This window comes from Apodemus sylvaticus, chromosome 6, assembly GCF_947179515.1.
Source record: "Apodemus sylvaticus chromosome 6, mApoSyl1.1, whole genome shotgun sequence".
Taxonomy (NCBI): domain Eukaryota; kingdom Metazoa; phylum Chordata; class Mammalia; order Rodentia; family Muridae; genus Apodemus; species Apodemus sylvaticus.
Genome location: NC_067477.1, coordinates 35,220,472 through 35,235,680, shown reverse-complemented (window position 1 = coordinate 35,235,680; position 15,209 = coordinate 35,220,472). Strand labels below are relative to the sequence as shown.

Sequence of the window (15,209 nt, the reverse complement as noted above, 5' to 3'; positions counted from 1 at the left end):
GGAAAAGCTCTGAGCTTAAGTGACAGACAGTAGCTGTCATGCATTTTCAGGTGTTCTGGGTCTTTGGGGAAAAGACACGATAAGGCAGTGCTAAGGCAGAAAGTTAGGGAAATGAGCAGGAAGCAGAGGGCAGTGTTGTCAGGACAGCTAGAGGTGTGAAGGCCACGCGAGCAACAGGAGCGTGAACCAGTCAGGCTGAGCACCCCTTACCTCAGCGTCCTAGGAGATGCTCGGCCCCACAGGGCTCTGCTCTGACTCAGCTGCTCTGTAAGGCAGCAGCAGGCTTGGTCCTCAGAGCCAGGCAGATACAGAGGACAGGGGACGGACAGTGAGATACAGACACTGGGCACATAGCAGCCAGGTGTGGGTTCCACCCACCCAGTTCACAGAACAGGGAACCAAAAGTCTAAGGAAGGCCAATCACAGGCTGACAAGTTCTCTGCCAGCTTGTGTCTTGGAACTCAGTGTTGAACACACTCCAGGCAGCACTGTATCCATAGAAGACACTGTGGGCAGGAGTAGAAGCCCAGCCCCAAAGCTTGGGCTGATTGACTGGCCTCACTGCAAGCAGGTGAGGAGAAGGGCAGCAAAGGTTTAACGGTCCCACCTGTTGTGCCTCTGTACCACCATGAGAGGTGGGGCAGCACTCTCAACCCTCCTGAAGATTAAAAAATTTCTTATGGATCTTATAAACCTAAATGAAACCAAATCCAATGTGAAAAGATACCAGAGAATATCCTGTTAACCTTGGACCATTTCTTGGAATTTATGACACTTGGCTGCCAGTTACATGGTCTACACACTCCAAAGGGACTGGGCATGTGTACCCCCTGACACTCACACGGCTTTCCTTGTGTTTCACAGGAACTGGCACCGAGCAGTGCTATAGGTCAAGTGCCCCAGCAGGTGCTGTAGACAGGGCTGTGGCTCTTTTAGTGTTTAGTTAAAGCCAGGACTGTTTCCCAGAGTTTGGTCCTGAGGGCAGCAGAATCCTCTGGGCTCCTCAGGCAGCTCCCTTGAAGCTGGAAGGGCCCAGGATCTGGCTTCATAGCTGGGTGTCCCTGGACAATACCCGGATCCAGGCTGGGGTCCTGGCAGTGGCCTCAAAAGTCCCATGATTCCAGCCACCTCAGTCCTGCCATTGGACTGTCAGGTTCCTGGGCTAGGGGACCAATCATCCCATAAGCCAGCGGGTGGAAGAGGTAGAAGCTATGAGAGTGAGAGAAAGGTGGTCAGCATCAGAATGGCACCAAGGAGCTCTAACTGTAAGGCCCTGTGCTGGGGCCCATCACACAGGCTCCGCTAAGACAGCCCAGTCTGTGCATCCAGTCAGCCCAGTGCTCCATGACATTACTGGCTGAACAACCAGGAAGGGAAAGGCTTTCCCCAATGGGCCTAACAGAGGTAACCATTTAGATGGGATGTGTGGCCCAAAGTGCCAACATGTAAATTTAACCCTTTTCAGTCTCTGTGCAGCAATGTTGAGTCACATCCTATATCCACAGGGATGGATGCTTCCCTCCTCCCCTCCCCCCACTGGCAGCTGTTTTAGAAAGGAACCATTGGAACTTGAAAGCACCTTCTAGGTGTGTGTGGGGGGGGGGGGGGCGCGGGGTTATCCAAGCTAGGAACTACTAGCTGGGAGAAAGTGGACTGAAGCCCTTGCTATTCCTACCTGACTACAAATTAGGGTCACCTTGGCCTAAATGATTCAGAACTCTCAGGGACATGGCCCATCCATGAGATGACCTTAAGATGCTCAAATGTCCCTAGAGATCAAGCTAGAGGGTCAGATAAGGGGATACATACCTGTAGGCAGTTGCCAGAAGCAGGCTCACAATTCCCACCGCATGTATTCTCCTACCCAGGGGAGAAGGGGCCAAGCCCCAGGCACAGAGCCGCAGGAGAGTATCCCATAGGATACCTATGGAGAGCAGGGACATGCACTACCCTATCAGGACAGCTCCTACAGGAAGGAGGCAGCACAGTAGAGAGCGGAGGTCTACCTCAGACCAGCTTCTCAGGGCTGCCTCACCCTCCATTCCCACCCTGCCTCCCACTGCACCATCTCCCAGGGCAGGGAGGCAGCAGTGCTCACCTGTCAACATGCTGGAAAAGAGCATGGCTGGGAAGTAGTGGTGGAAGTAGAGGATTCGGCCCATCAGGAAGAAAGGGAAGTAATGGAGCATCCATCCCAGGAGCAGCTGGCCACCTCCTCGCAGCAGCACCTTGGTGAGCCCTGTGTAGCCCAATCAGCACAACCCAATGAAGAGGCAGTGGCGGCAGGGCCTGGGCTCCAGCTTAGCTCGTCCATGTCTTAGTACGTGACTCTGAATATGTCACATCATCTCGCTGGGCCTTCTGTTCCTCACATGGACTACCCGAATGCCATGGTGACTAGAAAGAGGAGTCAGTGGGCCTCCAGACTCCCTGGTCAAGTACCCAGCTTAGCAGGGGTGCCAATAGAAGCCACAACAGATGTGGGCATTTCACAGGAGACACACACCCACAGACAGTTGGCTGGGTAGGGGAGTGTCTGCAGCTAGGACTGAGCCGGCAATGGCAGAAGGGTCTGTGGGATATCTATGTCATCCATGCCCAGCAGCCAAGACAACCAGGAGGACAACCGCTGCTACAGCCTGAAGCTAGAGGACAGGGTCATGGAACAAAGCGGGCAGATGAGGAAAGAGGGACTTTTCTGGCTACAGTGTGAAGTGAAGGCTCTGAAGGCACACTGCTGGGGTCTATGTGTTGTGTGACAAGCACTTTGTCTCACTGTACCTATTTTCCTAATACACAGAAAGGGGTGATTATACTCTGCTATAGGCTACTAGGAAGCCCAGTGTAAAGCACCTCTTGACTATGGGCTTTCAAAGCAAAGGAGAGGAAATGTATGCAGTGGGAAAGGTAAGGGGAGTCCCACAGCAGGCAGCTCTTCCCCAGAGCCCAGGCCCAAGCCAGAAGAAAGGACAGAACAGGAAAAGCCCAGGGGTCTGACCTTGCAACTCTGCAGGCAGCTGTATCCCTCTCTGCATAATGATGGCGATGCCGCTCCCTGAGAGGAGGTAGAGGACAATGCTCACCAGGTTCAGCCACCAGACCACCTACAGAAGAAGAGCTGGGGATGAGAGGGCACCAGCTTTTGCAGGCAGGTGCTTGGACCTAAGCATTCAGAGCCGGGATACTCACAGGGTTGCCGAGCAGATAGACTCTGAAGTCCGTGTCATTGGCCCCTGAGAAGCGCAGGCCCTGTGGAGCAAAGGAACCGCACTGATCCAAGACTCAGCTTATCCCCAGTCATTCCCAGTCAAGGGGAAGGACGATTACACATATTACTCATCTTTTACAGATGAGCAGCTGGACAGGAGGCTCAGACTGAACACTCTACATGAATTCTCTAGGAAGTAGGAGTCAAAATTAGGTAGGAAACAGAGTGTCGTTCCTGGTGAGTCCTCCTAGGTGAGGCTTCCCCTGGCCAGATGTACTCCAGCCCCACAGTCTTGTTCTTGGTGCTATTTCCTGGAAGAGCTCAAGAATTGGGCCCTACCTGATAATTGATAGGCCAGTGCCAAGGTTTAGATGTGAACTCATTGTCCTTGGGTTTGAGGCCATTGTTTCCCTGTGAAAAGCAGCAAAGAAAAGCTAGTTAAGAAAGAGACTCTAACCAGCTAATATAAGCACGAGGCACAATGACCTGATTTCCAGCCAAGCACCCAGAGAAACCCCAGTGATCCCCCTCCCTGGCACAGAACAATCAGGTTTCCATTTGCAGCCATTGTCTACCTGACTGTAATAATTGCCTTAATTCTTCAGACAAACAAGCCTCCACTCCTACCAATAACAGCCCACCTGGCTAAGACCAGTTTTAAGAAGATGTGTGTAGGAGGATAAAATCAGTACTTAATTTCAAACACAAGAACAGACTCAGAAAAGGTTACTTTAGCTTAGTGTCTCAATGGGTTTTCATTACCCTTTACCTGGAGAAGGCTTTTAGATTATTATTTTTCTAAATGCCCTCTGTAATATTTTAATAGAATAGCTATATTATATAACTGTTTGTGGAATGTATAAATATCTGTGAGAAGTTAAGAATTTTGTTTATTTTTCCCCTCCAAGAATATATCTCTTTGAGGAGAGAAATCATTTCCAGTACTCAGTTTAGTTTGAAGGACTTGGACCCAGCCAGGAATATACAATGCCTTGTCTCCCATGGCACAGCTAGGCCTTCACTGAAGCAGAGGGAAGAGCCTGGCTCCCGGACACTGCTCCCAGGCCTGAGCCATCCTCATAACAACCAAAACTAGCAAGGTAGCTGCTGTGTAGGTAAGGTTTCACATTTGGGGAGGGACAACTTTGTTGTGGGGCTCTTCTGTGTTTAGCATTTGGTATTAACTCCCTGGAAGGCCAGTAAAGCGCTCATGCTTCAGTTTTCAGGTCTGCTAGCAAAAAAATAATCTTCATATATTGCTAGATTTCCCTGGAAAAGCAAAACTACCTTCAACTGAGAGCTGCTGGTTTGTCCAAGAACAATCTAGGTCTTATTTAGTGGCCTGCTACCAAGGAGCCTGACTAGTTGAACAGAGGACCGGCCAGTGCAGTTTAGTTTCTAAGTCTCAGCATGGGCAACGGGCTGCTCTTAAAGAGTGGGTGGAGGTATGTCCCCAAAAGGAGTGGCTGCAAATCCCCTAAATCACTGTCCTAGTCACCGTTCTATTGCTGCAGAAAGGCCATGACCACAGCAATTCTTACAAAAGGAAACATTTCATTGGGGGCTTGCTGAGTTTCAGGGGTTTAGTCCATTATCATCACATCACAGCAGGGAGCATGGCAGCAGGCTAGAGCAGGAGCTAAGAGCTACATTCTGATTTGAAGAGAGAGGTGGGGGGGGGGGGGGAGACAGACACAGAGAGAAGAAAGAAAAAGCCCATGCTAGCCTGGCATGGGCTTTTAAAATCTCAAAGTCCTTAAGCTAGGCGACTGACTGTGGTGCACACCTTTAATCTGAAAGCAGAAGCAGGCAAATCCCTGAGTTTGAGGCCAGTTTGGTCTATAGAGTGAATATAGGACTACATAAAGAAACCTTGCCTCAAAAAATCATAGATAGCTGGCAGTGGTGGTGCACGCCTTTAATCCCAGCACTTGGGAGGCAGAGGCAGGTGGATTTCTGAGTTTGAGGCCAGCCTGGTCTACAGAGTGAGTTCCAGGACAGCCAGGGCTACACAGAGAAACCCTGTCTCGGAAAAACAAAACAAAACAAAACAAAACAAACAAAAAACCCATAGATAGATAGATAGATAGATCCTCAAAGTTCACCCCCCAGTGACATACTTCTAACAAAGTCACACCTCCAAATCCTTTTAATCCTTAATCCTTTTAAACAGAGCCACTCTCTGGTGACTAAGCATTTAAATATATGAGCCTATGGGGCCATTCGGATTCAAACCTCCACAATCACTATGGCTATCCAAAGGGCCTGAGACTGAGGAGTGGAGCCTTCTGGTCCTGGGAGTAATGGACGGGAAACCAATCCCTTAAAACCAGCCCAATTTAGTCCAAAACCAGGCACTCAGTAGTTCATAGGAATCCTATTCACTTTACCATCTTAAGAGAAATTCAGCATATCTACAAATCAAGAGATTAAAGGAGGCAGATTCTTACTCAGCATGGCATGTGTGTATAAACTAACTCTATATGGTTTATTCCACCTCACTTTACCAGGCCATAAGCTTTCTCGATTCAGGTCTCAGCTCACTGGCAGGCAGGCAGGCAGGCAGGCAGGCAGGCAGGCAGACAGGCAGACAGACAGGCAGACAGGCAGACATGGATACAACATATACAATATGCATGTCTAGAGTCTGGATTCCTATCTCTCTCTTCTCTCTAATTCTGGTAAACTAAGTTCTTATACACCCTTTCCTTTGTCTCTACTTTTTAGCAAAACAAGGAATGAAATTCTACACTTACTTTAACCTTAAAATTCTACTCATACCCAGACTGATACTCTGAGTGACAGACATATATTCAAAAGAGCTATGTCATTAGGCCGCAGTGACAGCTACAAGCACAAAGTAAGAGAAGAAGTGACCCAGAGATTGTATAATGTCAACTTATCACCTTCCAATGTGCAAAACTGACAGATAGCTAGATTTTAAAAGTTTAATTTGATGGAGTAAGTCAACTCTGTTTTCTGAGGGCTGCTTATATGATTACTCCAGGTAGGTCTACTTGACAGTGTCTCTGAGGGGACACTAATAACTGCCACAGCTCCTTGCAGTTCTGTGGGGGGCTGACAGCTGGCTACCTCTGTGGCCTGAACATCATTTCTGTAGGACACAGGTTCCCACAGCAAGAGCAAGAGGTCTTCCACCAGACAATGACTGCAGCAATGTCTCCTCCATTTATATACGCAAAATTCTATCTGTGGGCAAAATCTTCTCCATTTAAAGATTTCCTAGCTCGGCTTACTTTAGACTTTTGATGCTATGATTGCTGCCAGCTACTAACAACAGGGGCAAACAGTGAGTCTTAGAAATCCTTAAATAAGAATAAGCCATGCCTCCTAAGTAGCACAGGAATGGGCTCTTGGCTAAGATGTAAGATGTATAAACACACCCAAAGCAGCCTCTCGTTCCAGCTGGTTCTAATGTCATGAGATGCAATGTGTGACTTTCAGGAGCACTGCCAGCCAGAGTTAGGAGTATCAGGGTAACTGACACTGACCCTGAAAGCCTCCCTTGGAAGCCTGGATCTACTTTACACATAGCTGTATGCCCTTTAAAAAGTTCCTTAATATCCCTGTGCTTTGGTTCCTTGTCTGTAAAGTGGGAATGACGATAACCTTCCCAGGACTGTAATGAATACACACACACATACATGTACTGCATAAATGTTCACTGATGTCCTGGGTAGCTTCAACTGTCAAATTACTACAATCCATAATCACCTTGGAAGGGAACCCCAACCCAATTATCTAGCTCTTGCTGGTCAGTGGGTATGTCTGTAGATTATCTTGACTATGAACTGACATAGGAGGGCTCAGTTCACCATCGGTAGTACCATTCAGACAAGTGGTCCTGAACTATCTAAGAAAGCTGAGTATATGCGGCCTGCGAGCCAGTTAGGCTCTGTGGACCCTCCTGTACTCTGGCTGTGAAGTGCACTCCAAGGTTTCAAGTAATGCTGTGGGAAGGCATTAGAGACCCTCACTTCGGCTGACAGGGCAAAGGTCCTGAGATTAGCAAACAAGAGCCTCTCCCATGGGCATTGGTTTGGCCATTGTTTCGAGATAACTGCAGAATGGTCCTGCACACAACACGGCCGACTCCGGGTATCTTCATCAGATGACCTCCTTCACCTCCTGCCATAAATGCCAGGAATACCTCTGCCCCTCTTTGTCCTTACCTTGGGGTACGCCCCTCCTGAAAGCCTTAAAACCTATGTACCCCAGAACATTAAACAAGGCCTCGACAATTGAACCCCTCTCTGCCTGGCCTCGTTATTTCTCTCCCCCCTTTGACCCTCAGGTAGCACCCCTTCGGGACCCTGGAATAACTGGACCTGCCGGACAGGTTACATAATGCTATGTGAAATAGCAAACAGATCAGATTTTCAAGTTTCTACCTCCATTTCTCTCAGTGACAGACTGTAGCCTAGGAGATTATAAGTGAAATGAACCCGCCTCTCCCCTAATTTGCTTGTGATGATTTGAATGAAAATTATATCCATAGGCTCACAGGGAGTGGTGCTATTAGAAGGTGCGGTTTTGTTGAAGTAGGTATGGCCTTGATGGAGGAAATGTATCACTGAGAGTGAACGTTGAGGTTTCAGATACTCAAGCCAGGCCTGTGTCACTTGCTCTTCCTGCTGCCTGCCAATCCAGACATTAGACTCTTGGATCCTCCCCTAGCACTATGTCTGCCTGCACGCTGCCAAGCTTTCTGCCATGATGATAAGGAATTAAACCTCTGAACTGTAAACGGTTAAATGCTTTCCTTAATAAGAGCTGCCATGGTTATAGTGTCTCTTTTTAGCAATAAAACCTAATCAAGACAGAAGTTTATCAGGGTGTTGTTTGTCATAGCAATAGAAATGAAGCTACAACTCAGGAATCATTGCTGTCAATATCCTCATCAAATCTCCACCTCATCCTGTGCTCCCGGAAATCCTCATAAAGCTGTAGTAAACCAGTGGGTGAAACACTGTCACATCCTCCACAATGGGTAGGGATCTACACCATGGCCACTGCTCTGTGCTCTAAATCTGTGGGTTCCCAAGAGCTTCTCTAGGAACTTTAGATTTAGATTTAGAAGGAATAAGAAGGGACCACAGTACCCGGATCATGACCATATGAGACTCCAGCAAGATCTCAGGAAAACTGGGCTGCAGCACATCCAGGCTGATGTTTGGCACTAGGGGGAAATGACACACATTATCCTCTCAGTACCCACACCGTTGCCATACACAGTCTTACACTAGAGAGACAAGTGCAGTCTTCCTATACAGCTGAGACAGCAGCTCTCGGGAGGGGGTCACTCGTGGAGCTGATACTGAGCACTCATTAGGTAACCTAAGGACTGCAGAGGGACAGACAGGCCTCCATGGGGCTCTGGCAGCCCTTGGCTCCCCCACCCATCATGTGGCACTAGCCCAGAAGCTGGCCTCCTGTTAGGAAGACTAGGAACCAGATTTGTCTCATTTACCGATATATCCACAGGACCCATGTGGTTCCTGACATATTTAATAAGGAACTGTTCAACCAATCAATCCACTGTTTGTCTAGATCAGGTACTAAGAAGAATGGAATGGCAAATATGTATGGAGAAATCAAACACAAGCTAGGCTGTGGTATGGGGAGGGAAAATGTCTGAAGACTGTTTGAGTTGAAGCTGACACCAAAGTGGGAAGCTCAAAGGAGCCTGGAAGCAGAGATATGGGCTGAGCGTGACTGCAGCCTTCTGGGAAGGGTCTGAGCATGACTGCGGCCTTCTGGGAAGGGTCTGAGCATGACTGCGGCCTTCTGGGAAGGGTCTGAGCGTGACTGCAGCTTTCTGGGAAGGGTCTGAGCAAACATCGCAGGAGCAGAGCCTGGGAGCTTGTAAGAGGTCACTAGCAGTGTGTTTTCTATGACAAAGCCAGCCAGGGCAGTGGCCTCAACTCACGTTTGGGATTGATATGTTCTTCTATGTTCCAAATGGAGTTAGTAGTTTCTTTTAGGTACGGAGTACAAGTAACTTCCAACTGCTCCCAGCCCCTGCCAGAAAAATAGTCACAAATGTTCTAGAAGATCTGGAATGCCCCCAAGTATAACAGTGTCTACCACTCTTACATCTGTGGAACTTCTCTGTAAATCAGTGGCAATTAATTCTTTTTTTGGGGGGGGAGGTGGATTTGGTTTTTTCGAGACAGGGTTTCTCTGTATAGCCCTGGCTGTCCTGGAACTCACTCTGTAGATCAGGCTGGCCTCAAACTCAGAAATCTGCCTGCCTCTGCCTCCCAGAGTGCTGGGATTACAGGCATGTGTCACCACCCCCCGGCTGGCCATTATTCTTTTAACCCCATACTTTCATAATCTACAACTATCTTACCAGTAACTTAGCATACATTATTTCCACTTTATAAAAAGACACAGGCCTAGAGTTTTAACCTCAAGGCAGTCATACAAATGTCCAGCTACCAAGACACATAAAATGCAAAGCCAAGCTGGAGTTGTGTGCACCATTACGTTCCTGATGCCCTTTCTTCTTCATTTACTACCAAATAAGGAAAAGTGAAGGGAGCATTCACCACTGGGTAACTGAAGCCTCTGGTACCCTATGTAATGTAAAAAGAAAGAGTGCACTGGCTCAGAATATCAGGACCCCAGAGACTTACCACTTAGGCAGAATCTTTCCTGAAGATCCCAGGACACAACCTGTGACCAAATGGATGAGGCGAATTCGACTTCTCAGTACCTTGATCCGGTTCCCAAATTTTCTATTTACAACTTCAATCCGCCAGAAGTCATTTGAGTCCCCTGTCCCATTCTGCCACATAAACCAAGAAAACATTACAAAAGTCATATGATGCTAGAGACAAAGCGTTAAAAGGAAAAAATGGTCACCCTTTCAAACACCATCATGTTTCACAGGTTAAATCGACCTCAAAGAGAACAAGAAGGCCATGGAAGTATCCCACTAGAGTGACATTAACTGAGAACCCCCTATCATAAGAAGACAGGATATGAATCTGTGTGGGACAAGTCTAAATGCTAACTTCATAGTGTGAAGTTCTAGACACCTGATTTTTCCTTTAAATCATACTCAAGACCTTACTCTAAGCCAGTAAGAAGATCTTGGCCATTTGAGTTTGCTGTTTTGCACATCTGGATACTCTCACCCAAGCCAGGTAGATCTGTACCTGGAAATTAAGGTAGTTGCATTTAGGGCTGGAGAGATGGCTCAGAGGTTAAGAGCACTTGGCTGCTCTTCCGAAGGTCCTGAGTTCAAATCCCAGCAACCACATGGTGGCTTAAAACCATTGATCCCTCTTCTGGGGTGTCTGAAAACAGCTATGGTGTATTTACATATTATTTATTATTATATTAGATATTATTTATTAATAAATAAATCTTTTTTAAAACGGATACAGAAAAGAAATATTAAATAAAGATAATCTTTTAAAACAAAAAAACCAAGGTAGTTGCATTTAATTCTTCTCAGGAGAGACCCATGGGAAAACAGATGGAGACTTCAGAGTCTTGGCTTTAGTATAATATGGGCTCTGGAAATACAAAGAGGTTTAGGGAATTCACGTTATGGAATCCACTCTTTAATGATGCCTCAGAGGCCTTAAGAAAGAGTGACGGGTAAGCAGCAACGGTTCCCACCAGCTTTCTGCTTCAGTTATTCTCGGGACACGAGCTCCCACAAAGCTCTTTCTCTCTTAAGTGCATGTCCCTGAGATAGCAAAATGCAAAGCTATGTTGATAACAGCCCTCTGTTGACAGGAACAAGATCTATAAAATACAACCAGTAAGACTTCGGGATCTAGAAGAGTATAGGATCACCCAGGCCTTTGGCTTTTTTTCCCCCAGTTTATTTTTATTTTTTTAAAGATTTATTTATTTATTATATGTAAGTACACTGCAGCTGTCTTCAGACACACCAAAAGAGGGCATTAAATATTGTTACAGATGGTTGTGAGCCACCATGTGGTTGCTGGGATTTGAACTCAGAACCTTCGGAAGAGCAGTTGGTGCTCTTAACCATTGAGCCCTCTCTCCAGCCCCCTTTTCCCCAGTCATTGTGTGCATATATGCATCCATGACCAGGAAGGGGAGGAACATGTCACAGTACACATGTGGACATCAAAGGACAATTTTACAGAGTTTTTTCTCTCCTTCCACCTTTATGTGGGCTCCAGAGATTGAACTTAAGTCAGGAGACTTTCAAGGTCTTTTTTGCTTTTACCCACTGAGCCATCCTGCCAGCCTTCCAGTATAAGACTTAAGAGATCCACATGGTATTCATATCTGACATTATTAGTTATTAGACTATATAAAGCATATAGTTACTCAGCAGAAGCAGGATAAAGACAAAACATAATTTATAGGCTTCTTTTCTCATAGGAAAGAACTGAGCTTAACAGTTGTGGAATGTTAAAGAAGTCTTTGTGCAGACCAGGCATGATGGCACACAGCATTAATCCCAGCACTTGAGAGACAGTGGCAGGTGGATCTCTGTGAGTTTAAAGCAAGCCTGGTTAATACAGCAAGTTCCAGGCCAGCCAAGGCTACATAGTGAGATAATGTCTCAAAAAACAAAATTACACCAATAACAACAGAGACTATCTTATGTCTAGCCTCCAAATTCTCTCAGAACATTCTAGACTTCTGGGGAGGATGTGTCCTACCACATGGCCCTGAACCAAGCTGTACAACTTTTTACATACGCCCTGCTCAAACTCCAGTTTCTTACTTACTATGCCATAGCCAGTGACCTGATAGTGCTTCCGGGTCAGGGGAGCCTCATGATAGTGACTGTGCAGGTTCCGAGTAGTTCTAGAAGTTGGAGGAGAGAAGAGCCATTATCTGAAGAAAAGAGATGTGCACGCTGTTTCTTTTATAACAATATGCAGCCATCTGTTAATATTAGAAAAAATTAGAATCTGAACTGTTAATCCCGACATACTGGGAAATGGGGCATCTATTCAGTTATGAGAAATAGTCTGAGGACTAGGGAAGAAAGGAGCGCAGAGAGGAGGAGGGGAAGGGAGAGGGAAAGAAAGAGGGAGTAGGGGAAGGGGGAAGAGGGAAGGGAAGGAGCAGGAGCACTGTGCAGAGCACTGTGTGGCATGCAGGCCCAGGGTGGGCACCGGGTACCGCCCACACATGTTTAGCAGGAGCTGTAGCTCTCCCGACTGAGGAGAGATGGCAGGTCTGCAGAGAAGAGACGAACTGGAGCGGACAAGCTTCCCCACTCCACTTACTCTCTAGTCTCACCAACTCCTTTTTAAGTGAGGATTTGCAAGGAATGAGGAGGGATTTAATTTGCTTTTGATGTACTTAGCTTTTTATAACAACTCTTGCTTTCATCCATATGTAAAAAATGTTCATGACACAATTTTGGGAAATTTATAAAAATTAGATATGATTCTAGTAATTTATCAGATTTATTTAATAGTAGGAATCTAAAGTATCTTTTTTTTTTTTCCGGATTTTTTTGAGACAGGGTTTCTCTGTGTAGCCCTGTCTGTCCTGGAACTCACTTTGTAGACCAGGCTGGCCTCGAACTCAGAAATCCGCCTGTCTCTGCCTCCCAAGTGCTGGGATTAAAGGCGTGCGCCACCACCGCCCAGCCTAAATTATCTAAAATCCAACTGACTAGAAAAGCATACCAGTTCGTCTCTCCGCCTCCCCCCCTCAACTGCTTTTGCCTGGTTTTGGTCATTATGCCTTTTCCTTGAATAATACACCTTTGTCCATTATTTACTATTGTTGAAAACTATTTCTAGGAATGGATTCCAATGACTTTCCAAAAGTAGGGTTAACTCTTACTTTTAGCCATGCACCTATGAGAAATTACCAGTCTGTGATTATGTTTATTTAAACTCATGGCTTAAAACTGCTGAGCCCACCTAGGTGACATGAATAGACCCAGAGAAAGATCAATTCTAAGTTTCTTCTTGGAAACTAGGGTTCCCTACACAACCACCAACAGCCTGCTCCTACAAAGTCACTTTTCCTGGGAGGGAGGGAGTGGGACACATACATGCTAAAGCCTAAAATCTTCTGGGGTCCAAGTCTTAGAGAAGTCACCTAATACTAAACTTGTCACCTTGGAGGAACCTACAAGTGTGACTTAAAAACTCCTCTTGGAGACAGGCAGTGATGACGTATACTTTTAATCCCAGCACTCAGAGGCAGAGACAGGAGATTGATCTCTTCTAAGTTCAAGGTCACTCAGAGCTACACAGAGAAACCCCGTCTCAAGGAAAAACAAAACGCAAAAAACAAAAACACCCTCAAGACTATAGAACTGATGCAGAAGAAACCTGAAGTAGCAAAATCAATGCTATAAAGGATTTACTAATAAACTTGCTTAGGAAATATTAAGTTACACAAAGTAGAATTCAGTCAAAGAAGCACTGTGACAGGAAGATTAGTAGTGTACTAATGACTAGTGACTTGTTGGAAATAGAGAAAGGAAAGTCTGTACCATAATTGAAGTTTGGGACTGCTAAGAAAGTTTCTGCCCATGTTTATTCACCGATTAGTCTCTACTCCATAACAAAAGGAGAGAGTCCTCATTTAAAGTCGGCCTTTAGGCCCTTCTCTATATCAAAGAATATATACCTCTAATAGGCAGCTCAAGGGCACAGCCATCATTAATTCTCAGTACTCTTACCAGAAAAAAAAAAAATTCTGCCAGGTAGACAGGGTGAACAGGGTAATAATTATTGGAAAAGAACAACATTGGTATACTTAAGAATAATTCTGGCAATATTCTTCCTGTGTAAATCTCCCATCTGACCAAGTGTTCAGAATTATAGACTCACAACTCTGTTTAAATTGTTCAGAATGTGACCTGAAGTTGGGACTAACAGAGATTTAAGGTGACAGCATCTGTGGGATGCCTAGAGTGTATATAAGTTAATGAAATCTGTTCAAGGCTGGGTCCTCTTTGAACATGAGCCAGAGCCTGACAAATGCTATTAAAGAGTTTCCTTCATTAATCTCTAGATGTGTAGAGTGGTTTGTCACAGCACTTCATATTATTTCTGTTACAGGATGAGGGAAAACATGGCTTCAGGACTTCACTTATTCTCTGGATTCCCTCTTTCACTTGGATTTTGGCCTAGTAACTCTAGTATCTTGTCAGCTTTTTCCATGATTTTCAGCAGTTTTTGTATCATCTTGGTGTTTCCATTCATTTCAATGAATGCACAGTGAGACAGACTAGTGTGCCAGTCTCAGAAACAGATATTGACATGTCCTAAAAGTATCTACCAAAAATGCAGCTTTGGGGCTATCAAACTATTGTTTTCTTGGTGAGGGGTAGGGAGTGAGAGTTGGGGTGGGGATGAGAGCTAAAGTTATGTTTTATGTTTAAATTACTGTGTTTAAGAGATCTATAAAACTGGGGGGGGGGCAGGGGGGCTGGAGAGATGGCTCAGCGGTTAAGAGCACACTGGCTGCTCTTCCAGAGGTCCTGAGTTCAATTTCCAGCAACCACATGGTGGCTCACAACCATCTGTAATGAGATCCAATGTACTCTTCTGGTGTGTGTCTGAAGACAGCTATAGTGTACTCATATAAGTAAAATAAATAAATCTTTTTAAAAACAAAAGAGAAAGATCTATAAAACAAAAATGTCTCAAAACAGATAGCCCCACTTGCCCAATGACAGACAACTTCCTGGAATACTGGCTGGGTATTGTTCACGTAGGATAACAGGCCACATGTTTTCACTCCTGTAAACAAGGTTGGTTGTCCCAACTGCACAGGATGTACTTGATCACAAGGAGGTGGGAGGTACATTAACAGAAAGTATGTCAGGATGTGTGCTTACCCTGGACAGACAAAGGTTGAAAGTGCATACAGAGCCTTGTGGGTTTGCCTTTAGAAGCACTGGACTAACATAATCTGAGGCCATTCTCTAGAATCCTAGTGTGGACCTGGTCACTGTCCATTGTTCTGGCCAATATTTAATAAAGCTTGCTTCAAATTTGTC

The 15,209-nt window shown here is 45.8% G+C and overlaps 1 protein-coding gene across 1 annotated transcript in view; it reads right to left on the bottom strand.

The window, feature by feature from the left end:
* Window positions 1-741: 741 nt before the first annotated feature.
* Window positions 742-15,209, bottom strand: part of Pomt2 (protein O-mannosyltransferase 2) — a 38,068-nt gene continuing 23,600 nt past the window's right edge. Inside the window, exons 12-21 of the mRNA XM_052185325.1 lie at window positions 11,959-12,037; window positions 9,871-10,022; window positions 9,159-9,250; window positions 8,332-8,408; window positions 3,548-3,619; window positions 3,190-3,249; window positions 2,999-3,104; window positions 2,099-2,239; window positions 1,810-1,924; window positions 742-1,209 (exon numbers count right to left, since the gene is read on the bottom strand). Of these exons, the coding sequence (XP_052041285.1) occupies window positions 1,104-1,209; window positions 1,810-1,924; window positions 2,099-2,239; window positions 2,999-3,104; window positions 3,190-3,249; window positions 3,548-3,619; window positions 8,332-8,408; window positions 9,159-9,250; window positions 9,871-10,022; window positions 11,959-12,037 (1,000 nt within the window). The 3' untranslated portion in view covers window positions 742-1,103. The remainder of the gene's footprint in view (window positions 1,210-1,809; window positions 1,925-2,098; window positions 2,240-2,998; window positions 3,105-3,189; window positions 3,250-3,547; window positions 3,620-8,331; window positions 8,409-9,158; window positions 9,251-9,870; window positions 10,023-11,958; window positions 12,038-15,209) is intronic.